Below are 26,046 nucleotides of genomic sequence, written 5' to 3'. Positions count from 1 at the left end.
TTCAACTGGAGACTTTGGCCTTTGCACTCCTGGGACTGCACCAGCTCGGGGCCTAGTGTGGGTGAGTCCGGGCCTCCACGGGGCTCTGCCAGAGTCACCACCTGAGGTCTGGCCTCCAGCCACCACCCGGGCAGGTGCAGAGTGGGGTGACGGGGTGGGCGGCAGGAAGGCAGACCTGCCAGGTGAACCCTTGCAGTTGGGTCATGGCCAAGAAGGGGGGGGGGCATGAGAAGCCTCCCCACTCGCCCAGCCCCCACCCTCTGGGAAGGCATTGGGATCTCCTGGCAGGAAATATGGGGAAATGAAAGAAGGAAACATGACTGGAAGGAAAGCGAACAAGTTTCAGCCCGGAGCAGGCTCTCAGGCAGCCGAAATGGGGAACCGGCCCTGCAGGGCTCGGAGCTGGCCGGCGGGCCAGGGGGCAGAGGGCAGGGTGGGGACGGGCATGTGGTTTTCTGCAGGAAACCGTGCTGTGGGCGATGGAGGGTTGTGGAGCAGGACGTGGATGTCACCACGTGGCGAGTGTGACCGCCTTCCCGTGTGCCTTTGTTCCAGGGGAGAGAGGACCCCACTCCTGATTCCCTGTGCTGGGGGCGGAGATGGAGGGGCTCTTTTGGCCCTTGGGAGTTGCAGGTTGTGGGCGAGTTGGAGTCCCCCTTCCGGAGGTGAGGACAGAGAGATCTCTGAGTTTCAGACGTGTCCATCCTGGTCACCAGGCAGTCCCTGCTGTGGACGGTGACAAAAGCCACCGGCTGAGATGAGCTCGGGCGGCGGGTGACGAGGCTGAGGCTGGCAGCTGGCACCAGAGGGGCAGAGCCCGGAGGGGTGAGAGCCCCGTCCAGGGGACAGTGTGGGGAGGAGAGGTCGGTTCTGCCCGGGGTCGCACAGGAACAGTCCTGTCGCTCCTTCTCCACCCGCCCGCGCGGCCGAAATCCCAGCGCCCCGGGGCAGTCACCCCCGCGGCCGCCGCGTAGAGGACGGTGCCAGGCCTTCCGGGGGGCCCGCCCCGCCGCTCGGCCCCGCCCCTCTCCCCGCCCCGCCGCTCGGCCCCGCCCATCTCCCCGCCCCACCGCTCGGCCCCGCCCATCTCCCCGCCCCGCCGCTCGGCCCCGCCCCTCTCCCCGCCCCGCCCCTCCAGGCCCACGCCCCCATCCAGTCCCCGCCCCCAGAGGCCCCGCCGGGCCCCAGAGTACCCCGCGCGCGGGCCGCGGTCTGTGGGCGGGACTTCCGGCCTCACTGTGACCGTTTTCCGGCCGGCCTCCCGGACATGAAGGTGAGCCCCGCTGGCGTCCGCCTCATCCGGCCCCAGCTCCCCCTCCTCGAAGTGGGCGCGTCGGACAGCCAGGCGCCGCCGGGGCCGCACAGGCGTGGGGGGCGCGGGCGACGAGGGGCGGGCCGCGTGCGGAGTGGGGAAGAGCGAGCACCAGGGAGTGCGGGCGGGGGGCGGTGAGCGAGTGTGCATGTGGGAGTGCAGGCAGGAGTGGTGAGCGAGTGTGCACAACTGAGTGCAGGTGAGGACGCTGAGCAAGTGTGCAGAAGTGAATGCCACGAGGGTGGTGAGCAAGTATGCACGAGGGAGTGCTGAGAGTGTACATGAGGGCGTACAGGTGAATATGGTGAGCAAGTATGCACAGTGGAGTGTGGACGAGGGTGGTGAGCGAGTGTGGGTGAGGGTTCACACGTGTGGGCTGAGTGTGCACGAGTAGGAATGGAGACGAAGGCAGATGTGTGAGGAAGATTGGATAAGTGTGTGCACATGGAGCAGAGCAGGTGTGTGAGCGAGTGGCTCAGAACAAGTGTGAACACATGTGTGAGCAAGTGTAGACGTTGCACCTTGGAGGACTGCTCCACTGTGGCTTCCCAGGCCGCTGGTTCCCTCCCTTTGCTGTGGTCCCTGTGCCCCAGTGGCCCCACTGTGTGGGCCCCCTCCCCTGCACCCCTCTGCTCCTGGGCTGTGAGGAGAAGGTGTGGCTCACACAGGGCCTGGCACATTCAGCGTGTGTTCGATGAACATCGCTGGGCATGATTGTCCTGCCTCTCACACCACCATGTTCCTGGGTGTGCTCACCCCTCTGTGTGGGAGCATAGTTGCGGTGAAGGGGAAACTTGGGTAACCGAACATCATGCTGTTAAAATAGGAGCATTTCTGTTACCGCGGAGCTAGTTCAGGGCTCCGACAGTGGTGGGGTGACACGTCCAAGACTTGGGTCAGTGGTGGGGTGACATGGCCAGGGCTCCGCCAGCGGTGGGGTGACATGCGCATGCCTGAAAATGAGTGTTTCTCTACTGTGAGTTACTGAGGGAGGAAGTAGGAGCTCCTTTTAACAGTAAACAGCAGCTTCTCTAAAACGGAGTAGAAAAGAAGGCATCACCCAGAAGAGGGGAAGATTTGATGAGCTTGTTCTGTTCCTTACGTGCTCATGGCATGTGTACGTACTTGTGCATGTGTGACACATGCCTGTACCGGGCTATGGTATAAAACATGTTACTTATTATGGGTGTCCTGGTTTGCTAATGCTGGCTGCTCTAGTTTGCTAATGCTGTTGGAATGTAAAACACCAGAGATGGATTGGCTTTTATAAAGGGGGTTTATTTGGTTACACAGTTACAGTCTCAAGGCCATAAAGTGTCCAAGGTAACACATCAGCAATCGGGTACCTTCACTGGAGGATGGCCGATGGTGCCTGGAAAACCTCTGTTAGCTGGGAAGGCACATGACTGGCGTCTGCTCCGGAGTTCTGGTTCCAAAATGGCTTTCTCCCAGGATGTTCCTCTCTGGGCAGCAGCTCCTCAAAAATGTCACTCTTAGTTGCACTTGGGGTATTTGTCCTCTCTTAGCTTCTCCAGAGCAAGAGTCTGCTTTCAACAGCTGTCTTCAAACTGTCTCTCATCTGTAGCTCCTATGCTTTCTTCAAAGTGTCCTTCTTGGCTGTGGCTCCTCTTCAAAATGTCACTCACAGCTGCACTGAGTTCCTTCTGTTTGTCAACCCATTTATATGGCTCCACTGATAAAGGCTCACCCTGAATGGGTGGGGCCACACTTCCATGGGACTATCTCATTGGTTGTCACCTACAGTTGGGTGGGGCGCATCTCCATGCAAACAATCTAATCCAAACCTTCCAACTTAATCCCCACTAATATGTCTGCCCCACAAGATTGCATCAAAGGATATGGCTTTTTCTGGGGGACATAATACATTCAAACTGGCACACTGCCGTTTTGCAAAACACCAGAGTTGGATTGGCTTTTATAAAGGGGGTTTATTTGGTTACACGGTTACAGTCTCAAGGCCATGAAGTGTCCAAGGTAACAGATCAGCAATCGGGTACCTTCACTGGAGGATGGCCAGTGGCGTCCGGAAAACCTCTGTTAGCTCAGAAGGCATGCAGCTGGCGTCTGCTTGCTCCCAGGTTGTGTTTCAAAATGGCGTTCTCCAAAGTGTTGCTCTTGGGACATTTTGTCCTCTCTTAGCTGCAGCTGCTCTTCAAAATGTCACTCTCAGTTGCTCTCTGGTCCCTCTGTCTGTGAACTCCTTTACACAACTCCAGTGATCCAATTAACACCCACCCTGCATGGGCGGGGTAGCACCTCCGTGGAAGTTATCCAATCAAACGTTTCACTCACAGGCGATGGAGTCACATCTCCATGGAAATCCCTCAAAGGATTCCAGCCTAATCAACACTAGTACATCTGCCCACACAAGATTGCATCAAAGATAATGGCGTTTGGGGGGACATAATACATCCAGACTGGCACAATGGGTCTCAAAAAACTTTTGACAGCTCCCATGGGGACTGGCTGGCTGTCCTGTCAGCATGATAAAGCAGGAGCCTTCCAGAAGCGACGGGACTGTGGGCCTGGAACGGCAGTGCTCTGGGTCGTTAGCTTGTGTGGAAGCAGATCCTCAGGCTCCTCTTCTTCCCAGGCGCCCGGCCCAGGAGGTCCCCAGGTGACCTGCGGTTTGGAGGCCTTGCCGTCGGGGACATGGCACGTGAGAGCCCAGGTGTGTGCTCTGTGAAAGGCATGATGGGAGCATCACGGCCAGCTCCAACTGCAGTGCCCAGCGTCCAGCAGGGAGCTGGGGGAGGTGCCGGCAGCTCGGAAGAGCCTCTGTGCAGCACGGGGCAGTGGGGGTGGGGGGCTGCCCACATCAGGCACGGCTTCTGCCCCAGGCCTTGTGGTCACGGTCAGTCACGAACCCTCGTCCAGGGGCTCTTCCCCACAGGCCGCTGTGGTTCTCCCGGCCAGCCCGCTGGGCCCAGGGGGTCAGAGGCAGCTCCAGCCTGCTCCTCCTTCTGCTGCCCCACTGCGCAGCACAGGCTGGCAGGGCCTGCCTTCCTCCATGTCTGGAGGCCCCGTCCCTTCCGCCCTCTCCTCACTCGCTTCCCTGCAGCGTGAAACCAGGTCCGGGGCCTGCAGGCAAGCGGCCTCCGTGGTGGGCGAGCAGCAGCTGTGCAGCACGTGTAGGCATCGGGCCTCAAGGAGGGGAGACAGCGCCTGCAGATCCTTGCTGGGGCACTCCCCTAGGCAATGAGCATCCTGGGGGATCTTGTGCCTCCTTCCTCGGAGAGGAGAGCGAGTGGAATGACGGGCACGTGTGGGCAGCGGGGCAGCTGGACATGGGTGTGCAGTGCACTGGGGTGGGCTGCAGCCGTAGAGGAGCCAGGAGTGGAGGGCTCAGCGACGGGGGCGAGAGTCCTGGGGGGGCAGTGTGCCCTTGGCCCCTCCCCACCCCACGCCATCTTGGTGGCTCATCCGGTGGGCAGGCCGTCCATCCGTGTGCACAGCCCCTGCACGTTTGTCCTGGGCTCCTCCTGACCTCCCCAGCCTCTGGGTCCGAGCTGCCTTGCATCAGCTTCCCAGCGGGTAGCCACCGTCCCCGGCCATGTGGGCTCCGGATGGTTCTGGACTGCCCACCCGTACCCCAGCCAGGACAGACCCTCCTGCAGGAGCCAGAGCCCCGGCCGTGCCCATGGCCGGCCCTCCCGAGACTCCTGGCCGCAGCAGCAGGGGTGCCAACACCTGTCAGCTCGGTTGCCCCTTGATTCTGATGCCAGCCCGGGCCACCGAGGGCAGGGACAGCCCCAGGACCCACCCGGCCGAGAAGGCAGCCACCTCAGCCCGGGCCCCTTCATCCCTCTCCGGCCCGCTCTGGAATACCCGCTGCCGTGCAGGGGGCCGTTCCCACGCCAGGTGCTGCCCAGAGCCCTCTGCACATGCCCTTCCTGCTCTCAGAGCCCATGACCGGGCCTGAGGCGTCCCCGTCCGTAGGCGAGGGAGCTTTCCGGTCTCCACTGCTGCTCGTGGGTGCTCCGTGGGTGGATCAGGTGCCAGGCGTGGGAACTCATGCCCCAGGGGCTGTCCGGGGCCCCACAGCCTGTCCCAGGAGCACTTCTCATCCAGGGGAGTGACAGCAAAATGGGGCCACTCTGCCGGCTCCACAAGGAGAAGCTGGTCTAAAGGAGGCTCCAGTGATGGGGTGGACCATCAGCGGGCACAGCCCATCAGCCCCGCGGGTACCTGGGACCAAGCTGTCAGCTGCGTGTGGGGAGGGCGGGTTGAGGCAGCCCCCAGCTCCCTGCACTGGGCCCATCACCCCCTCTAGCCCTGCCAGGCCAGGGGGACCTCACTCTGCGGGGATGTGAGTGGTTCACCGACCCTCTTCTTGGTGCCTGTGGGCTTTGAAGCCATGGGGGAGCCGCAGCCTGTGCCTGCCCCGCTGTGCTCCAAGTGCGAACGACAGGGAAGGCAGGATCACTGGGCCAGGTCCCTGATAAGTTCATGGCAGGAAAACCAGAACTACAGATAGAGCAAGCAGGGCAGAACGACTGCCGGCCGTGCCGAGGACCCGGCTTGCTGCTGTGGGCTCACGTTCTCCCGCGTTACCCTGCGGTGCCTGTAAGTCACTGCACTGATGCAGTTTTGCGACCTGTGCGTTTCCCGCTGCCTCGCGGCATCCCACCGGGACTGGGGCCCCCGTCGGGTTTCCCAGCGTGGTCCCTGCAGACGGGGACGTGAGCCCAGGGCTCGCTGTGGGCACGGCTCGGTGAAGACGCTTGCCCGCTTCACACGCGGAGACGTCGCCCAGAGCAAGGTTTGCAGAAGGAAGAAAATGAAGGCTGAAGAGTAACTGCTTGATGCCGGGTGCCCCCACCAAGCCACTTCCCTCTGAGCCCCGCTGCAGCTTGGGGGGTTGCGTGCGCCCCGGTCCCCTCCCTTCAACCTGTGGGTGTCGGGTGAAAGCTGGCGCCTGACCTCAGTGGCCCTGTGCTCGCTGGGGAGGCCGAGTGGTGTGTTGCTGGCCCCCGGGCATCCCCTGCTGCCCCCTCTGCTTCCCTGGCGGCACACTCACTGGAGCCTTCACTGTTAACCCGGGGCCCCCCTTCCCTGGGCGGGTTGGGGTGCTGCTCCGTCCCCAGGGACGTCCCCGAGAGTTCTTCTTGGCTGTGGCATTGGCCCTTTGGTTTTCTTCTGTTTTTTTCCCTGAATGCAAGCTTTACAATTTTATACATAAAACCCACAGGTGCTTCCTCCTAATTTCCATCCTGGCTGCTGTGCTGGTTTGAAGTTGTCATATAGCCCAAGAAAGTCTGTGTTTTTGTAATCCACTCATGGGGCTGACCGCTTGTGGGTGGGACCTATGGATTGGGCTGTTTCCATGGAGATGTGGCCCCTCCCACTCAGGGTGGGTCTTAATTAGATCACTGGAGTCCTTAAGAGAGCGCAGAGAGAGAGAGCCCAGAGCCGACACACAGAGATGCTTGGAGATGCTAGGCTAAGGATGAGGTGCAGAGCTTGCCCCGGAGAAGCTAAGAGAGGACCCCCAGATGCTTACAGAGAAACACCCTGGGAGGACAAGCAAGGACGCACAGGAGCTGAGAGAGAGGAGCTAAGAGAGACAGAAGCCTGGAGACATTCTGCAGGAAGCCATGGAAACGAGAGGCTAACCCCAGGAGACTGGCCACGCGCCTTCCCATGTGGCAGAGGAACCCCAGATGCTGTCAGCCCTTCTTCATGAAGGTATCCTCTTGTTGATGCCTTAGTTTGGACATTTTCGTGGCTTTACAACTGTAAATTTGTAACCTAATAAATCCCCTTTATAAAAGCCAATCTATTTCTGGTATCTTACATTCCAGCAATTTTAGCAAAATGGAACAGCTGGTATAGTTGGAAGAGCCTTCTCCACCCTGAGGTTACATGGACAGGCTCTGTATTTTCTTAGGGATTTCTGTAGCCTCATGACTTGACACCTCATCGTAACTGCGCTGGGATTTCTCTGGGTTTGCAGCGGAGGGGGGAGCCAGCGTGGCTCCAAGGGGTGGCCATGGGGTCCCAAGGAAGCGGAGGCCAGCAGGAGACCCCTGTGGCCACTGGGACCGGGGTCGCACCCCTGCTGGATCTCTGTGCTCTGCTCTGTCTGCAGCCCCCTGGGCGCCGCAGCCAGAGCCCACTGTGACGCCACCATGAGGACGCTCCTGCCTGTCCTCTGCCTCGCACTGGCCTGCCGCTCCGTCCACCCCACCCTGTCCAAGTCAGATGCCAAGAAAGCTGCCTCGAGGACGCTGCTGGAGAAGGTCGGGGCGGTGGGGATGGGCCTGTCACAGCCCTCTCCTTCCTGCTGGGGCTGGGGCCTGCCCTCTGTCTGCGGCGAGCACACTCGGGGCTCCCTCCGGGGGCGGCCGTCCCCACCGGGGCTCGTGTCCTCTGTGGTTCCTGGTTCATGTGGCCTCCTGCTCCTCACCATCTGCACCCTCCTCCCGCTGCCACATGGGGCTCCTGGGGGTCGAGCAAACCCCGCATGTGTCTCTGGGGAAGGCCCCAGGTGGTGTGTCCCCTCCTGGCAGGCCAGCCCAGGGCCCGCAGCCCCAGCCGGGCACTCACAGTGGGTGGTCAGTCCGCCCCAGGTATGGGTGGGGGATTGCAGGGCGAGGGGGCTGAGTGGGGCCCGAGTGTGCCACAGACTGGCACATCGGGAGCAGGATGTGTATGTGTGTGTGGGGGGGTGCCGTGTGTGCCCAGCGGGTTCGCACGAGTATCGCAGGTGAGTCTGGTGCTGGGGGACCGGGTGAGAACCGGCCCAGGGCTCCCCGGCTCCCGTGGGCCTGGGGGCTGCCGCAGAGCCTTCCAGCTGGGTCGCCTGCTGCGTGATGTGGGGCGGGCGGCAGCCGGGGTTGCCTGCTCCTGCCCCGGTTGGGGTGCGGTGCCACCCCCACCCATTTCTCTGTCCAGACTCAGCTTTCTGATAAGCCCGTCCAGGACCGGGGCTTGGTGGTGACGGACGTCCGGGCCGAGGACGTGGTGCTGGAGCACCGGAGCTACTGCTCGGCCAGGGCCCGCGAGCGGCACTTTGCGGGGGCCGTCCTGGGCTACGTCACGCCAGTGAGTCGGGACCGGGGCCCCGGGCTCAGGTGAGGCGGTTGGGGCCGTGCTCCGGGCTCTTCTGGGGCCGCCCTCGTGCTGCCCCAAGCCCAGAGGCCCCTCTCGGTACAGGCTGCGGGCATCTCGGGGAGGGGAGCTGCGCCTGAGTCCTTCCAGGCTCGGGGCGACTCGAGGAGATGGGCGCTGTGGCCGCGGTGGGGTCCCCGAGTGCCACGGGGCGGAGAGGCCGGCACGCACTCACCTGCCCTCTTCCCTCGCATCCTCCTTGCGCCAGTGGAACAGTCACGGCTACGACGTTGCCAAGGTGTTCGGGAGCAAGTTCACGCTGCTCTCGCCCGTCTGGCTGCAGCTGAGACGGCGCGGCCGGGAGATGTTCGAGGTCACGGGGCTGCATGACGTGGACCAAGGTGCCGGTGCCGCTGCTTGGCGGGCGCCTCGGGGCTGGGGGTGGGTGGGTGTGAGCTGTGTGCCATGAGTGTGTGTGCGGTGGGTGAGTGTGAGCATATGTGGTGTGCGTGGTGGGTGTGAGCCGTGCGTGTGGACACTGCACTCCGCTCTGCAGACGGAGTGGAAAGCGCCGCAGCAGTGGGTGGGGTACACTGGGTGTGCCCGCCGTGGGCAGTGGCACGTGGCCGGGTCAGTACCTCCTCCCGCAGCCCCTCCCCTTGCAAGGGCACCCCCGGGGCGTCAGCTGAGCAGCTCTGCTGCTTCAGAATGGGCTCTTCCTGGCATGGGGGGCTTGGGCTCAGGGGTCCCTCTCCCCAGCCTTGATTCTCTCCCGAGCGTGACACAGTGGTCACACGTTTGGATGGAGAACGTGCCAAAGTGCCGTCCCCTTTCTGAAAAAGACGAAGGCTTTTAGAAGGGAGGGAGCAGGAGCAGGCCGTCATAGGAGAGGGGAGTAACGTTTCTTCTAGAAGAGGGGGAGTGGTGCCCATTTTGGGGTTCTGGAAGCAGGCATGAGAATCATGTGATGTGGCAGTTGTGTTGGTCCCCAGGTAGGTTCTCGGGCCTGGTGGACTCTGGCCGCCCCTCCCTGTGGGGTGCGTTCTCAGTGCCGGTGCTGCCAGCGGCTGCGGGGTCCCCCCAGGGACAGGAGGGCGCGGGGTGGGGCCTGTCCTGACACCCCCTCCGTGCCGCAGGGTGGATGCGCACCGTCAGGAGGCACAAGGGGCTGCACATTGGTGAGTCCGTGGCTGCGCGGGGGTCCCAGGGGTCTGCACTGTGCCCACCGACTCCAGCTCTGCTCTCAGGCTCCGCCCCTGGCCCTGGGCCAGCCTCCCCTCTGCGCCCACCGCACTGCCTCCCGCCCCTCCTTCCTCTGTCCGCCCCACCCGTCGGGGGCCCCAGGCCCACCGGCTCCTGGTCTGGCAAGGGGGCCGCCAGCATCCCTGAGTGCCTCTGGGATGGCCGGCAGTGGGCAAGGGGAGGCAGGCGGGAGAGACGGGCGGAGGGTCCCAGGGTAGGGCGGGCAGCGGGACGGGCTGCCGAGCTTGTCCTCTCAGACTCAGGAGGGTCCGAGGCAGGGAAGGGCCCTGAGGATCTGCTCGTATGGGGAGGGGTCAAAGGGTCGGGGGTGGAAGGCGGGGGCCGACAGGGGTCAGTGGCTGGAGCCGCCCATTGGAGCCAGGCAGCCGGCGCCTGGATGCCCTCCTGTGGACAGGGGTGGCTCCTGAGCTGGGGGTCCAGGGTGGGTGGGGGTTGGCACACAGCCCCGGGGGTCGAGGGAGCCCCAGGTGGGCACAGGCCAGCGGGGAAGGCGGCTGGCAAGGCCCAGTGGCCACACATCATAGCTCCTGGGTGCGCCTATCACCCCCAGTGCCGCGGCTTCTGTTTGAGGACTGGACGTACGACGATTTCAGGAGCGTCTTCGACAGTGAGGACGAGATAGAAGAGCTCAGCAAAACCGTGGTGCAGGTGGCGAAGGTGAGACACGCTGCAGGGTCATGCGGGCCATGCAGCCGTACCTGGGGCTCCCGCCTCCCACTTGCTCGCAGCTTAGGGCACCCCCGGGGTGGACAGTGCCCGGCTGGCTGAGGGGCTGCCGTGTGCTCCCTCCAGGGTCCCGGGGCGGGGGCTCTGCTGGCCCAGGGGAGCTGCCTGGGGTGAAGCCACTGCCTGGCCACTCTCCTGAGGACCCCATCCCTGCTGGTCACTTGCTGTCTGGGAGGAGGGGATGGGGAGGCCCCAGGCTCGGGGTGAGATGGAGGTCGGGGGACACGGGGGTCAGGAGAGACACTGGTCTCAGGGTAAAGGGGGAGACCCAGGGTCAGAGAGGACGTCTGGAGAGATGGGGCCTTGGGGAGACTCTGGGCTCAGAACTATGTGGGTCAGGAGAGATGGGAATTAGGGGGACTGGGGTGAGGTGGGGGTCGGGGGGGGGGCGGGCGAGGCAGGTTCCAGGAGGGGTTGGGGAGGTAGGGGCTAGGACCTGGCCCAGACCCGTGGGCCCGTTATGCCACCATGACAAGGGCCTGTTCGTGCTTCCCTGCTTCTGGGCGAGGAGTCCCGGCTGGTGCCTGCCACTGGCCACCCACGGGTCTGCGCGGGATGTGCTCACTGCTGCCCGGCCAGGCCCACAGTGACGGGTGCTCCGGGACGAGAAGGGGCCGTGCACCAGCTGCAGCCCCAGGGGGACGTGGTGGCCCCGGGCTCAGGCCCTGTTGGGGAGGTGGCAGCGAGCTCATCCCACCCCCACCCCCACCCCCTGGTTCAGGACCTGGGGCCCCAAAGAGGCGGCAGGAGCGCTGGCCCCTTCTCTCTGGCTTCTGCAGGGACCTGCCGCTGCCCCCTTTGGAGGGTGTTCTAGTTTGCTAATGCTGCCAGAATGCAAAACACCATATTTGGATTGTCTTTTATAAAAGGGGGTTTATTTGGTTACACAGTTACAGTCTTAAGGCCATAAAGTGTCCAAGGTAACACATCAGCAATCGGGTACCTTCACTGGAGGATGGCCAATGCCGTCTGGAAAACCTCTGTTAGCTGGGAAGGCACGTGGCTGGCGTCTGCTCCAAAGTTCTGGTTTCAAAATGGCTTTCTCCCAGGACATTCCTCTCTAGGCTGCAGTTCCTCAAAAATGTCACTCTTAGTTGCACTTGGGATATTGGTCCTCTCTCAGCTTCTCCGGAGCAAGAGTCTGCTTTCAATGGCCGTCTTCAAACTGTCTCTCATCTGCAGCTCCTGTGTTTTCTTCAAAGTGTCCCTCTTGGCTGTGGCTCCTCTTCACAATGTCACTCACAGCTGCACTGAGTTCCTTCTCTTATGTCAGCTCATTTATGTGGTTCCAGTGACTCAACTTAGAGCCACCCCAAATGGGCAGAGCAACACCTCCATGGAAGTTATCCAATCAGAGTCATCACCCACAGCTGGGTGGGGCACATCTCCACAGAAACACTCAAAGAATTACAAGCTAATCAACACTGATAACGTCTGCCCACACAAGATTACATCACAGATAATGGCATTTGGGGGACATAATACATTCAAACTGGCACAGAGGGTCTGGCCTGGGACACAGCGTCAGTCTTCCTGGAGGGCGGCGTGGCCTTGCCAGAGGCTGCCGGCCCTGCCTGTCTTCCTCCTGCTGCCCGTGCGTTTGGGCCACCTTGGGCGGTGTCCTCACCTTTCTGTTTTCTGCAGAATCAGCATTTTGATGGCTTTGTGGTGGAGGTGTGGAGCCGGCTGCTGAGCCAGAAACACGCGTGAGTGGGGGACTCCGGGTGGGGGCATCTCCCCACGGGGCCCAGTCTGCGCCCTCCTGGGCCGGGGTGTCTGAAGGGCGCGTGAGGAGGGTCAGGGCCACACGGAAGATGGGGGCCAGCTCAGAGAGGCATGGACCCTCATGGGCAGGCCGCCGGCTCCAGCCCGACCCCTGACCTCCATGGGTGGGCCACTGGCTCCCCCGACTCCTGCGGGCAGGCTGCTGGTTCCTGCTGCTGTGCTGACCCCTGACCCCCGACCCTTCCACTAATGGACACCTGGGTGGCACTTGCTTGGCCAGCAGTTCACGGTGATGGGGAACGTGACCAGCCTGCACCTGTGGGGCCTGCTGGATGGCGGCCCCGTGGCTGCAGGGCCGCCTCCAGGGACCCGAGAGGCTCGGCGTGGGGGCCGTGGCTTCCTCCGGGCAGCGGCTGTCCTGCCCTGGGCCTGGCTGGAGGCTCAAGGGCTCCTCCATCCCTGACCGTCTCGGCCCGAGCCACCAGGGCTGGGGGTGCAGAGAGGAAGTCCCCACGCTTGGTGTCTAGCCCAGCCCTGCCGGTCAGCCTGCAGGTGGACGCCTCAGTGGACAGCTTGGGGCGCAGCCTGCATTAAAGCCTCCGTCGGGTTTTGAGACAAAGCCAGGCCTGGGGGCCAAGCCCTCCCTCTGCTGCCGCGGCCTCGGACAGCCACAGGTCTCGGCTGTGCCCACCGGGAGGCAGCGTCGGCACCGACCCCTTGGGCCGGGGTCCCCAGGGACGGAGGGCACTGCCGTTGGGGTTGGGCTGGTGCTGGGGAGCAGGGAGAGGGGGCAGGATGCCCAGGACAGGGCATGCAGGGGCTCTGCCTGCTAAGGAGCACCCAGACGGCATCCTGTGGAGGGTCCCGCCTGCCACGAGCTGGGGCTCCTGCTTCCCGGTGCCCCCCCGCCGTGCGCCCCGTCACACGCCCCATCACATGCCCCAGCTGTGCTGCCTCGGCTGTTTGTCCTGAGGGGGCTCTGCCGGAGGGGGCCAGGGGAGGAGCCGTCAAGAAGCAAGGGGTGGGGTGTGGTGGGGCATGGAGACCCGGCTGTCCTTGCCCAGCACCCACAGCCCTGGGTCGGGTGCACCCAGTTCCTGGTTGTGAGAACTCCCCAGCATCGGGTCCCTGCCAGATGGGGTGGCAAGCCTTGGGGCCGGCCTCGCGTGGAGGTCTGGCCGTCTCGGTCGGCGGCTGGGACGACGTTGGACGGGGGCGTTGGAGCCACCCGAGGCAGACAGAGCCGGAAGCAGAGCCCCTCAGGGCCCTGCGCAGGGACTTCTCGGGGAGCCCGAGGTGGGGGCGGCTGTCCCCACTGTGGCTGCCGAGAAACACAAGAGCATCGAGCGGAGTCTGCCCCAGGCATCTGAGGGCTCTGCGCACCTGGGAAGGCCGCTGGTGGTGACAGGAGTGGGGCCACGGCGCCCTGTGTCCGGGGCCTGGCCTGGTGGGGGCTGAGCTGGCAGCACCCGCACGGGCTCCCTCCGGGTGCACCTTGTGAAATCCCAGGTGCTTTGAGCACTCTGGTAGCATCAAAGGCCCCCCCACCGTCCTCCCATCTTGGGGCAGCCCATCCACCACGTGCGCTGGGCGTGTGGGGGCCCCATGGCCTCAGCCAGCAGACACTGCGGGGGTCGAGACCACCCCTGCCTGCCACTGGAGACCCGGCCCCAGGAAGGCGAGTGGGGGTGACAGGCTCAGGGACCCCTGGGGGGCAGTGGCGGCCCCTGTGGACCACGGCCTGCCGGGGCCTGGAAGGTGGACCCCGAAGGGCCATGTCAGGGCTGCTCCTGCCACCTCTGGGGTCCACAGCAGAAACCCAGGGGCTGCTTGGGGTGAGGGCCTGGGAGCTCTCGCGTCCCCCGCAGGCCTGCTGGGAAGGGCTTGCAGGGTCTGCCAGCCGCCCCTCACTGTCCAGGGTTGGACAGAGGCTTGCTGGGACTGGGGGCCCCCACTTTGGTCCCCACTTTCCCGTCACCAGTCCCAGTCGCTCCTGTCCAGCTCTGTGGGCTCCCGCTCTGGCCACCACCCCATGGGGCCCTGGGGCTGCAGGAGGTGGGCCTGCCCCCCTCCCCTGGGGCACCCCATCGTCCTCGCGCCCCTTCTGGGTGCCAGGCACCCCCAGGTCCTTCCTGCAGCCCCCACACTGCTGAGCCAGGCCCCTCTGTGATGGGGGGTAGAGGCCCATGGGGGCTCCCTGGGCACTGCAGGGCCCCACCCACCCACTCAAGGGGGGCCACAGCGTGAGTCGGGACTGGGCCTCCTGACTGCTGCCCCTGTTCCCGCAGGGGCCTCGTGCACTTGCTCACCCACGTGGCCGAGTCGCTGCACCAGGCCCGGCTGCTGGCCATCCTCGTCATCCCGCCATCCGTCACCCCAGGGTGAGCGCCGTGGAGGGTCTGGGGCTCTGGAGGCGGGCACCTCCGGGGGGGATCCCTTCTGCTGGGCACGGGGCAGGGAGGCGCGGGCTGCGTGTGGTGGCGCCATGTCCCCGGCTCGCCGCAGGACTGACCAGCTGGGGATCTTCACGCACAAGGAGCTGGAGCAGCTGGGCCCGGCCCTGGACGGCTTCAGCCTCATGACCTATGACCACCCCACGGCCCAGCAGTGAGTGTGGGGGCCGGGGGGGCTGGGACCCCTCCACTTGGGAAGAGGGAGCACCCCCAGCCGGCCTCATCCGTGCTCCCGGACCCCTGCACCCCTGCCCCAGCGGCTGGTGAGCTGAGCTGCCTGGGAGGCCACGGCACAGGAGGCGTCGGGTGGGCAGCCCCCCACCCACAGCCACCACCAGGCCCGGGGCACCTCGTGGCCCTGGGGGAGAGGGTCCTTGACAGTCGCTTCTGTTCCTCCCACCCTGAGGTGGTCGTGCGGCACGGGGGAGACCAGGGGGTCCGGGATCCCTGCCGGCGGCTGAGCCCCCTGCTCCCCACCCCCAGGCCTGGCCCCAACGCGCCCCTGTCCTGGGTCCGAGCCTGCGTCCAGGTCCTGGACCCCGACTCCAAGTGGCGCAGCAAGATCCTCCTGGGGCTCAACTTCTACGGCATGGACTACGCATCCTCCAAGGACTCCCGCGAGCCCGTCGTGGGCTCCAGGTGAGGCTCAGGGCCGAGCACGTGGACAGGTGCGCCTGGGAACGGGGTCTGGGCCGGCCCTGGGGCCATTGCTGTGGGGGTGGGGGGATGAGGGCAGATGCAGAAAGCCACTCTCGAGGGGGGTTGGGGGGCATCCAGAGCAGGCCCCCAGGTCCTGGCAGCACAGATGGGTCAGCATCTGCGACTGCTGCGGTCCAGACACTGGGTGGGTGGGCACCCTGAGGGTGTTGTGGCAGCCCCCCCACCACACACGGCCTGGGGCCCAGCGCATTGAGGCCACGAGCCCCTCGTGGCAGTGGGGTGGGGGCTTGTGGGGGGTGTGGCCCCTACTCCATCCGTCCAGGGGCTAGTTCATGGCTTCTGCCACATGTCATCATTCCTGGGCTCGGGGTTCTGGGGTGGGTCTCACACTCTCTGCGTCTCCACTAGACCCTCTGGTGTAGGGTGCGGTTGTAACCCCCGTTTACCATCCGTTTACCGTCCTCACCTGCCAGTTCTCGGCTCTGCACTGGCCTCGCATGGCTGCCTTGCCCGTTGCCCTCCCAGCCTGGGCGTTTCGGGCGCTGGACGTGTGACCCTGACCTTGTCAGGCACTGGGTGAACGTTCCTGAGCTTTGCATCGGGGGGCAGTTGAGTGACACTTCGAGCCTCTGGGCCTGGCCCTGCGGGTTCTAGGGGCTCCGGCGCAGGTTCTGTCCCGGCCGATCGCCACGCTCGCCCCGAGTCCTTCCAGCCGGGCATGAGGACAGCCTGTGGCCCTGCACCCTGGGGCCTTTCCTGCGGTTCTTTCCTCCAGCCCGAGCTCCTCAGTCCTCTGCTGAGGGCTCGAGGCCCCTCTGCAGCTCTCGGGGCTCGCTCTGCGCAGTCCTCCTCAGTCCCGTCCCACGGACTGAAGCTGCCTCGGTCTCCCCGGACTCTCGGGGTCCTTGGGCCCTCCCGGGACCCCTTCCTCTGCAGCCTGGAGTGTTGCGGGGCCGCCTTCCTCACGTCCCACTCGGGCCTCGGCACACAGAAGCTTCTCGTGTGTTTTGTCTGTAGGGGAAGGGGCCTGCCCCCCCGGGGGACAGGAGAGCCCGTCCCTTCGCTCCGTCCAGGGTGGAGCTGGGTGTCAGCCTCAACCGTGTCAGGGTCACGTCCCCTGAGGCTCCGCAGCCCAGAGACCATCGGCGACTCGCCGCCCTGAATGCCCACGGTGGCTCTGTGCCGGCCGCCCGTCCCGGGCCGGGAGCATGTCCGCTGTGCCGCCCACACCCCTCAGCTGTGCTTCCCCGTCTCCCTGACCCTCCTGAGCGCACCCAGCTGCTGGCAGTGCGGGGTGGAGCCCTTGGCGTGGGTCTGTGGCTCCGTTCCCAGCCCCGGCCCCCTTGACCCCAGGGTTCTCCCCACTGCAGAGCCCCCTCAGTGTGGACGGCTCTTGCGGGCTGCACTTTGCTGTCCCCTGGGCCGCCGACTGGGCCTGGTCGGGTGATGGCTCCTGAGGGGCCGCAGCTCGCGCAGCTCGTGTGGGGCAGGTGGGTGCAGGCCAGCGTCTGTCCACCCCTGGCCGATGCCATCTGCTGGGTGTCCTGCGGGTCAGCTGCAGGTGGGCTCGGGTGGCTCCCATGGACTCTGCAGGTGGGAGTGGGGGACTGACAGAATGGGGGTCCCTCCTGGCTCCCCAGGGCTCTGCTCCTTGAGCTGAGACCACCTCTGCCCTCACTGACCCCCTGGCCAGACCCCTCTGCAGGGACCCTGGGAGTCACCTGGGGCATGGGGAGCAAACGGTTATGAAGGGCAGTGGGCAGAGTGGGGGGGCAGGGTCAGAGGGAAGCCGAGGCCACGGAGGGTGGGCACTCCACGCTTGGAGACACGTAGGGCGCAGCCTGGAGCCGGCCTCGGGGGTCCGCCACCCTCCCCCTGACAGATGCCTGGCTTGCGAGGGGCCTGGACCCCACGGCCAGCCCCCCACAGGCACCCCCTTCTGTCTGCTCCTCCTGCTCTCGGGGCGCAGCCCTCACTGCCTGCTTCTCCCGGGGCCGGCTCTGCTCCCCGCTGGGGTCCGGCCTCCTCAGGCGTCCAGTAAGGAGGGCTCCAGAGACAGGCCTGTGGCTGACCTTGGATGTGGGCCCACGAAGCTTGTACAGTTGTCACATTGCAGCTCATGCAACAGACAGGGCGCCCCCAGGCCCCCCCTGGAGACCAGAAGGCACCGCACGGCCCCCGTGCCGGCCATGAGCCCTTCAGGGGAGAGAGTGGGTGGGTCCTCACTGATGAAGGTGTGCACGTGCAAGGGTGGGTGTGTACATGTGCGCTTGCACAACCGTGTTCATCTGAGCATGCGTGTGACTACACACACACAGAGTGAGCACACACGCAGAGTGTGGCCTTGTGCTGGTTGGACCCCGGGGTCCGCGCTGGGCCAGGGGAGCCGGCACCGAGCCCCAGGCATGCCGGGCGGGGCCTCTGGTGCGCTGTGGCCGGGTCTCTGTGTGTCCCCGCCCGCTGGGGGACGCCACTGTCCTGCCTCTCCTTGGCCGGGGCGCAGCTCGGGCCCCAGCTCAGCAGGCTGCCTCCGACTGGAGTAAGTAGCTGGGCTTTGGGGACCCTCCGTGCCCATGAGTCTGCAGAGCTGACGGGCAGGCGGGCAGCTGAGGGCCCATGCAGTGGGGTTGCAGTCTCGTTCCTGATGGGCGGATCCTGCGGCCATCCCCGAGGGCCTTTGATGGGGGGGGCCCGGGCCTCTCCAGTGCAGGCGGGGATGGGGGGTTGGGCCTCCGCTCCCCCCTTGCCCCACAGGGTGGGGTCCTCACGCCCCTCCTGCCCCCCAGCTGCAGGGACTGGACTCACCGAGGCCGTGTGTCCTGCATGTCCTGGCTGACTGCCCGCCCCCAGCCTCGTTCCTCACGGGCTGTTGTTGCGTGAAAGCCGCCAGACTCCCCGGGGCCGTTTCCACCAGGAAGGGCCTGCCCTGAACTGACGATCCGGGCAGTGCACGTCAGTGTGGGGAGGGGCAGGGGCTCACGCAGGGGCCCGGTGAGCGCGGAGACCTGCCCACAGTCACTCGGGTCGTGGAGGCCACAGCCGGGGCCCACCCCAGGCACGTGGCCCTTTTCCCTTCCAGGGTCAGTCAGGGTCCAGTGGCTCAGCAGGCGTCCGTCCCCTCACCAGTCACTCAGCCGCGGTGGCTCCCCCAGCCCCCACTAATTCCCGAGGGAAGGGGCCCCCATCAGGAACACATCCCTGTACCCGCTCAGGCCTGTGGGGGCCGCTGGCCTCGCCCTGCCCCAGCCGCCTCTGTCCCCGGGTGCAGGGTCGGCTCTGCAGGCCACAGGCCACACCCTGGAGGGTGGCCGTCCCCTCGGGACGCAGCTCTTGCCCTTCCACACGCGTATGCTCGGTCCACCGCTGCCCAGCAGCCACGTGGGAGTCACGGGAGCACGGGGGCCGCTGTGGGAGCTGTGGGCAGGCGCAGAAGCCGAGGGCCCAGCTCAGCAGGAGGTGGCCCAAGCCTCTGCTTTCTGGGCCAGCGGGGCCACCCCGGGGCCTCAGGCAGGACACCCTCGACTCACGACCCCGAAAGGCCTCCCGGGCCTGGCTCCCGGCCGTTCCGGATGCACAGCCTGCGGGCGCGGGGCGCTGCTCAGCCCATGCCCCTCTGGCTCTGCTCAGCCCCCTGGCGTCGTGGGAAAGGCTGTGAGGGTGAGTGTGGGTCCCGGGGTCCAGCGACGCATGGTGGGGAGCCCTGGGCGCCCACAGCGAGGGCAGCTCCGCCCCCCAGGCCCTCCTCAGCCGGCCCGGGACCCTGCCCTCAGTGGCCGACAGCCCCTCTGGCCCTGCACAGTCTGGGCGCAGGGTCGGGGGCTCCTCCAGGGGGTCCCTTGGCTGCAGGGCAGGGGCTGGTCAGTGCACGGCCTGGGGGCCACTCGTGCCAGGGTGACAGGCCAGGGCTGGGTGCTCCAGGCGGGTGGTCCAGGCAGGTGGGAAAGGGGGTGCGCTGCCCTGTGCCCCTCCCCCCGCAGAGAGGCAGGCTGGGGAGTCATGGGTGTGGGGGTGCTGGAGCTGGGGCCTCCTTCAGGCCCCCAGGGGCGAGCTCGGGGAGGACCACCCCTCATGGGGTCTCCCCCTCTTTGCCCTGGCCATGGGGTGCTGGGGGTGTGGGCGGAGATGGGGCACCAGCGAGGCCGGCCGGGTGGGGCTGGGATGAAGGCGGGGCAGTGGCACACCTGGGTGCAGGTGGGGTGTGGGGCTTCCAGGACACCTGTGGCCCTCAGACCCCCGGCCCACCACCCCCAGCCCCCTTTAGCTGTCCTTCCTGCCGCTTGCTGCTTGTCGTGCCTCCAGCCGGTTCCTTGCCCTGTGGGGTCTCTAGTGAAAGCTCCTCCTCTGCTGCCAGCATTGGTGATTGGTTCTCACTTTTCTTTCTTAATTTGCCTAGCTGGGGTTTTATCAGTCTTGTGGATTGGTTTGAAGAGCCAGCTTTGGTTTTGTTAGATTTCCATGTTTGTTTTGTTTCTTTGATTTCTGCTTTTTATTATTTTATTCTTTCTCATACTTTGGGTTTATTTACTTTTTTTCTAACTTCTTAAAATGTAACCATAGGTTGTTGATTTTAGATTTTCTTTTCTTGTTTAAATGCTTAACGCTGTAAATTTCCTTCTAAACACTTCTTTAACTACAGTCCGTAAGTTTTAATATGTTGTGTTTTCATCAGCATTTTGGTTCAATCTTGTGATCTCTTTTTTCACCATAGATTATTTAGAAGTGTAATGTTAAATTCCCGGATACCTGGGGATTTCTTGAATGTTTACTTTCTAATTATTAGTTGAGTTACTAGTTTCTCGCTTGATTCCGTGGAGCCCACGCAGTGCTTCAGTGCCCACCTCCCACCACGTGTGCTGGGAGGACGTGTACTCGGCGCATGGCGCTTGGCGTGGCACCCGGGTGTTCTGGGCTTTTGCCAGTTTTCCTGTTGGTCTCGTTCTGCTAATTGCTGAGTGCAGTGTTAAAGACCTGTTACGACGGTGAGGTTGTCTTTCTCCTTTTTTCCTGTCAATTTTGCTTTATAAATTCTGAAGCTGCCTTAAGTCGCTTTCACATTAGCGATTATTTCATCTTTTTGATGAAATCGTTATGGAAACGGGGACAGCTGCCCCATGGGGTGTTACTGGGGCCACCCCAGGCCCCGTGTGCCGACCCGTTGCTCGGTGCAGCTTTCCCACCGTTTCCTGTCAGCCCCTCTGAGTTTCTGTATTTCTTTCTAGGCAGCCGAGGGTCGAGTCTTGCTTTTTTAAACATTCTGATGACCTCTCTCTTTTTATTAGTGTACTTAGTCCTTTAAGGACTTATGTGGTTACTGATAACGGTTAGATTTAGATCTGCCACTTACTTCTCCATTTGTCTCCTCTGTGTTTTGTTCTTCTCTTCCCCCTTTGTTTTTTGGACTACCTGACTGGTTCTCAGAAGTCCACTTGCGTTAGTGTGTTGGCTTTCAGCTGCGCTTCGCTGGGGCTGATCTGGGATCTTCCCTAATACTGGCGGTTCCTGCAGCTGTGGGGCCCCTGTGGCCCCTGGGTCTGTCTGGGGCACCCCCTCCTTGCGTTCAGTCACTGTGAAACCCCAAAAGGCAGTGTCAGGACCTCAGCTTTAAATGGTCATCTGTGCTCTTTGTAGATTTGGAGGAAATAATGGTCTTTTGTGTTCTCTGGGATCTTTCCCGTTTGCTAGTGAAATCTGTGACTTCAGGAAGCCGCGCCTCCCCTGGAGCTTTGGTTCTCTGGAGCCGGAGCGTTTCTCACCTCGCGGGGCCGTGCGTGGCGTTGGCGCCTCTCGCTCTGCTGTACCTGAAGTGTCTGCCTCTCCCGTTCCGAGGGTCGTGACCACCTGGACAGGAGCGTCCCCCGCCCTCGGCCCCCCACGCGTGCTGAGTGTAACGTGACGTCTTTTCCAAGCTGTTTTCAAGACTTTTCTCTTTATCTTTGACTTTCGGCAGTTTGACGTGTTGGGCCCATGAGAAGTTTTCTTTGTATATATCCTTCATCTATATATCCACGTGCATCGGTTCACAGCTTCTGGGATCTGTACCTTTATGTCATTCACTCAAGTTGGGACAATTAGGGCAATTTCTTCAAACACTTTTCCTATCCCGTTCTGGGCCTCCAGTTTACAAATAGGTTCATTTTCTTGTCGGCTTTCAGTCTTTGATATCCGCTCTGTTTTTCTATTGATCTCCCTTCAAGGTCATTGATTTTCTCCACTGTCACCTCCATTCTGCCTTTAAGCCCATTCAGCGAATGTTTTATTTCCGATGGATTTTTCAGTTCTCAGATTTCCATCTGGTTCTCAGTTACAGCTTCTGTCTTTCTGCTGAGATTTTCTGTTGTTTCATTCATTATGAATTTTTTATCTCTTTGTCTGTCTCATGCACGTGGCTTCAGGTCCTCTTCTTGGCTCCTTCCTTGCCAGGATCTGCCCTCGCGTCTGGCAGCCATGGTCAGCCAGGCCTGTCCTCTGGGTCTCCAGGCCAGAGGGGCTGTGGTTTCCTCCTGACGTCCCAGCACGACAGAGAAAACTCCCCTGGGCTCACCCTTTTTTCAATGTTCAGCTCCCAAAAAATCTGCTTGCTTTTTTCCCATTTTTCAGAGGCTTCGGTTAATCTTTTTTTGCCCAGAGTTTATAGTTATAATTGATGGGAGGGTCCATGTTCCGGTTTGCTAATGCTGCCAGAATGCAAAATACCAGAAATGGATTGGCTTTTATAAGGGGGTTTATTTGGTTACACAGTTACAGTCTTAAGGCCATGAAGTGTCCATCAACAAAGGGTGCCTTCACTGGAGAAAGGCCATTGGCATCTGAAAAACCTCTGTTAGCTCGGAAGGCATGTGGCTGGCATCTGCTTGCTCCCGGATTGCATGTCAAAAAATGGCATTCTCCAAAATGTCTCTAAGTTGGGCTAAGCAAACTCTGGGCTAGTATCTCCAAACCATCAGCAAAAGTCTGCTTTCAACAGCCATCTCCAAAACGTCTCTCAGCTGCAGCTGCTCTCAGGTCCCTCTGCTTGTGCGCATTTATAGAGCCCCAGTAACCGACCAAGAGCCAGGTGCCTCTGTGGAAACAGCCTAATCACAGGACTCACCCACCATTGGATGGGTCACGTCTCCATGGAAACAGCCTAATCCAGAGGTTCCAACTTAACACTAATATGTCTGTCCCCACAAGACTGCATTAAAGAACACGGCATTTTGGGGAACATAATACATCCAATCCGGCACAGTCCGTCTGTGAGATGCTTATTCTGTCATCCTGTAAACGAATTCTCAAATCCTCTTAAAAAAAAAACCCCACACGCCATAAGGACACAGAGCACGTGCACAGCCCACCAATGTGCTGTGAGACTAACCCCACCGGCCCCATGTGAGTAGGGGATGCGGCGCGGCCGGGTCCCAGGAGCCCCCACAGGCCCTCCTGCCCCGGGGTGTCTGTGGTTTTCCCACCCGACCACGCGGCCTCCGTGCCGTGACCAGCCCGCGCATCTTGGAACCCTACGTGAATGGGATTTATGTCTGCGTCTGCCCCTCCACGCATGCTATTTGCAGGGTGTGTCCGTCCTGTGGCTGGCAGCTGCAGCGTGTTTGTTTTGTGCCCGTTACAAGCAGTCACCCCGATGGAGCAGGACCCTGTCCCTGTGTGGTCGTGTTGCCGTGCGTGTCTCCTGCCGCTCCGGCACCTTCTCTGCAGGGTCAGTGTGTTCTGAGGGTAGCACCCCTGGGTGCCGCGCGGCCACCACCGACTGCTGGACCATTCCCTCCCCCGGCAGCACGGGCGGCAGCTCCCCACCTCCCCCGGCACATGGGATCACCAGGTTTCCCCACTTCTGCCGTCCGGGGTGTTGGGGAGCGTCTCATTGTGGCTCTGACTTACACTCTGACGGCAGCGAGGCCCACGGCTTCTGTCCCCACTCTCACGGGGCGTCCTCTTCCCCATGCTGCTGCCCATCTTATGGCCAGTGTTGGTGGGCGCATGAATTTGTCTGCAAGGGACCTTCCCTGACGCTCTCCGGCGACACCCCCTCCCCGACCTGGCCCTCCCGGTGTGGGGCAGCCCGGCAGGTCCGTGTCCTACCTTTCTCATTGGCTGGAGAGGCTGCCCCCACCTCGCCCCGCAGGGCTGTCCTTGGCCCAGGCCGGGTCTGGTGGTTTGGGGCTCACTTGGGACCCCTCTGCCCCAGCCAGGCCGGTGAGGAGCAGCTCCAGCCACGGTTGGAACCGGGGGTCTCTCCTCGTCCTGCCTCAGGCCCCCCAGCCCCTGGACAGCAGGCCGTTGGACTGGCACTTAGGGCAGTAGGTGCATTTGAGGGAAAGATGGGGTGAAGTCCCAAAGCCAGAGGGTAGCAGGGCAGGGACAGGGTGCACGTGGGCCCCCAGGGACAGAGCCAGCCTCAGCTGTGTCCCCTGAGCTGGGGCTGCAGCCCACCCCTCAAGTCCGCCCGCTGCCGCTCTCCGGGGGTCTACATCCTGGCGGTTGGCAGGGGGCATCTGTGCCCGCCCGAGGCTGACAGGCCCTGCCGCCCCTCCCTCAGCAGCCTGCGGGGAGGGCCAGGAAGAGGGGGTGGCATCCCCACGGAACTGCTGGGGGCTCGGCAGCAGCTCTGAAACCCCTCAGAGCGACTTGGGGCCTGGTTGCGGGGAGCCCGGGGCTCCAGTCCTCAGCGCCCACCCCAGCCGCCCCTCCCAGCCCCGGGATCTTCACGGGACCAAACTGGGCAGCCTGGGCCGAGGCCTCAGAACTCCATTTTGGGAAAGTTGGGGGACTCCGTCCTCTCGTCCACCTCCATCGGGTCACCTCCTCCTTCCTCAGGGGCCCTTTACACAGCGGCCAGCACCACCCCCACCCCGCAGGGGACCCGTGCATCCCCCTGTCCCTCAGCCTAAGAAGCTGTTCCCAGCCCTGGGCCCTCCTGGGTGGCCGCTCTGCCCGTTCCGTGGTTGCCAGCTGAGAGGGCCGGGGGCAGCCTTGAGCCCTGATGGGCCCCTGTACCTGATACTTCCCTTCCCTTCCGGAGGCGGGCGCCAGCCACACTCCCGGGCAGGAGGAGGGGGGACGGCCGACGCAGCCCCTCCCCTCGCACCCACCTCCTCAGGCCTCAGGAAGCCCAGAGCAGGCACTGGCCGGGGCTGCGGGAGGCATGAAAAGAAGGTGCTGGATGGCCTGGGGTAGTGAGAGCTGCTCGGAGGGGTCCTGGTGCTGTGCGTTTCTGGGCGTCCGCACCCCAGCCTGAAAGGCTTCCGGAAGGGACCCACAGAGCAGCCTTGGGCTGGGCTGGGATCTGCGTCGGCCCTGGCTTGGCCCCTGTGTTGCCCACCCTGCCAAGGGCTGCCTGCAGAGGCCCCCGAGCCCAGGAACCCCCCTTCTGAGTGTGCCTGGCCCTGGGGGGCCTCTCCGGGGTGTCCCGGGACCCGTGGGCCTGCTGTGAGGGGGGCTTCCAGGAGAGGGACTGCCCAGAGCTGCTCTTTCACACCCACTCTGACCCCAGAGGTCATGGAGCAGCCTGTGGGGGGTGGGATTTGGGTCGGGGCCTCCCCGGCCTCCTGTGGGATGGGTGGGCTTCGTCATGCAGCTCTGGGGGATGCGGCGGCAGGACGGGGGCTCGGGGGGTCCGGAACTGGGGCCGCCTCGGGTCGCCATGCTGCAGGGCAGGGGGCAGCAGCCCCAGCCCCAGCCCATCCCCAGGCCCTGCCCTGGGCCCGGCGGTGCAGTGGGCGGTGCTGGCGAGTTGGCACATGGTCTGTCAGGAGGTCCTGGGGTGCGGTCCCCAGAGCCCGGCCCCACCCCGGTGCGGCCCCCGCAGGTACATCCAGACCCTGAAGGAGCACAGGCCCCGGATGCTGTGGGACGCCCAGGCCGCGGAGCACTTTTTCGAGTACAAGAAGTGAGTCTGTCTCTGGAGTGGGAGTCAGAGGGGAGACGCTCATGTGGGAGAGGTGCCCGCCCCGCGGAGCCACGGGGGCTTTGCCAGCACTGTGGGGTGGGGTGGCTGGGCCCCCTTCCCAGGCTGAGGGGCAGGGCACACAGCTCCCCTTGTCCTCTGCAGGAGCCGCGGCGGCAAGCACGTTGTCTTCTACCCAACGCTAAAGGTGATTGGGGCTGGGGGCTGCGGGCGGGCGAGGCTGGGCTGGGGGCCTCGGGGTTGTGCCAAGGACAGTGTGGGACCTGACCTGGGCCGGGCAGCAGGTATTGGCCAGTGGTCTGGCCCAGCTACCTTGGGAGCTCTCCCCGACCTCGGCCATCCACTGGGTCTACCTGAGTGGGGTCCCCCCTCTGGCCCCCCACGGTCATTTCCAGGGACGAGGGGTTCAGGCCGTGATGGGGGCTGGGAGTGCCTGGGCTGCCGGGCCTGAGGGTGCTGACGGGGGGGGGGGCTCTGCCCAGTCTGTGCAGGTGCGGCTGGACCTCGCCAGAGAGCTGGGGGTCGGGGTGTCCATCTGGGAGCTGGGCCAGGGCCTCGACTACTTCTACGACCTGCTGTGAGGAGGGTGGCCCCACGGGAAGTAAACGCCACCGTCCAGGCTCATGCCCCTTTCTTTGCCGCGACGTGTGGGCTGCAGCCCCGGGGGACACTGGGAGCCGCGGGCATGGGGCGTCCCCAGCCACACGAGGCTCCCCCCGGGACCTCCATCCACAACATGGCCCCAACGAGGCCGTGGGACCAGGTGGGCTGGGTGGGCACAGGACCCCGTCCCGCCCTGGGTGCTCCTGCAGGCGTGGGCAGGGCTGGTGGCCCCCACCCGACAGGGCATCCCGGCTCAGCCCTTCCCACTCGGGCCCAGACACGGGGTCACTCCGTGGCCAGGAGGGGTCATGGGGGGCCTGGACCCCGAT

The 26,046-nt window shown here is 63.7% G+C and overlaps 1 protein-coding gene across 2 annotated transcripts; it reads left to right on the top strand.

The window, feature by feature from the left end:
• Nucleotides 1-1,205: 1,205 nt before the first annotated feature.
• CHID1 (chitinase domain containing 1) lies at nucleotides 1,206-25,734 on the top strand. 2 transcript variants are annotated; one of them, XM_037838774.1, is made up of 13 exons: nucleotides 1,206-1,273; nucleotides 7,425-7,575; nucleotides 8,231-8,380; nucleotides 8,655-8,787; nucleotides 9,523-9,564; nucleotides 10,200-10,306; nucleotides 12,020-12,081; nucleotides 14,389-14,481; nucleotides 14,606-14,707; nucleotides 15,037-15,192; nucleotides 25,016-25,096; nucleotides 25,259-25,301; nucleotides 25,597-25,734. In XM_037838774.1, exons 2-13 carry the CDS (start codon nucleotides 7,465-7,467, stop codon nucleotides 25,693-25,695), a joined length of 1,179 nt encoding a protein of 392 aa, XP_037694702.1. In that variant the 5' UTR covers nucleotides 1,206-1,273; nucleotides 7,425-7,464; the 3' UTR covers nucleotides 25,696-25,734. The 2 variants fall into 2 exon arrangements, with proteins under 2 accessions (XP_037694702.1, XP_037694701.1); XM_037838773.1 differs by lacking the exon at nucleotides 1,206-1,273 and adding an exon at nucleotides 6,790-7,021.
• Nucleotides 25,735-26,046: the final 312 nt, after the last annotated feature.

This window comes from Choloepus didactylus, chromosome 6 (genome assembly GCF_015220235.1).
Source record: "Choloepus didactylus isolate mChoDid1 chromosome 6, mChoDid1.pri, whole genome shotgun sequence".
Lineage (NCBI taxonomy): Eukaryota > Metazoa > Chordata > Mammalia > Pilosa > Megalonychidae > Choloepus > Choloepus didactylus.
Note: the sequence above shows the minus strand (reverse complement) of the source record. Positions and strands in the feature narration are given on the sequence as shown.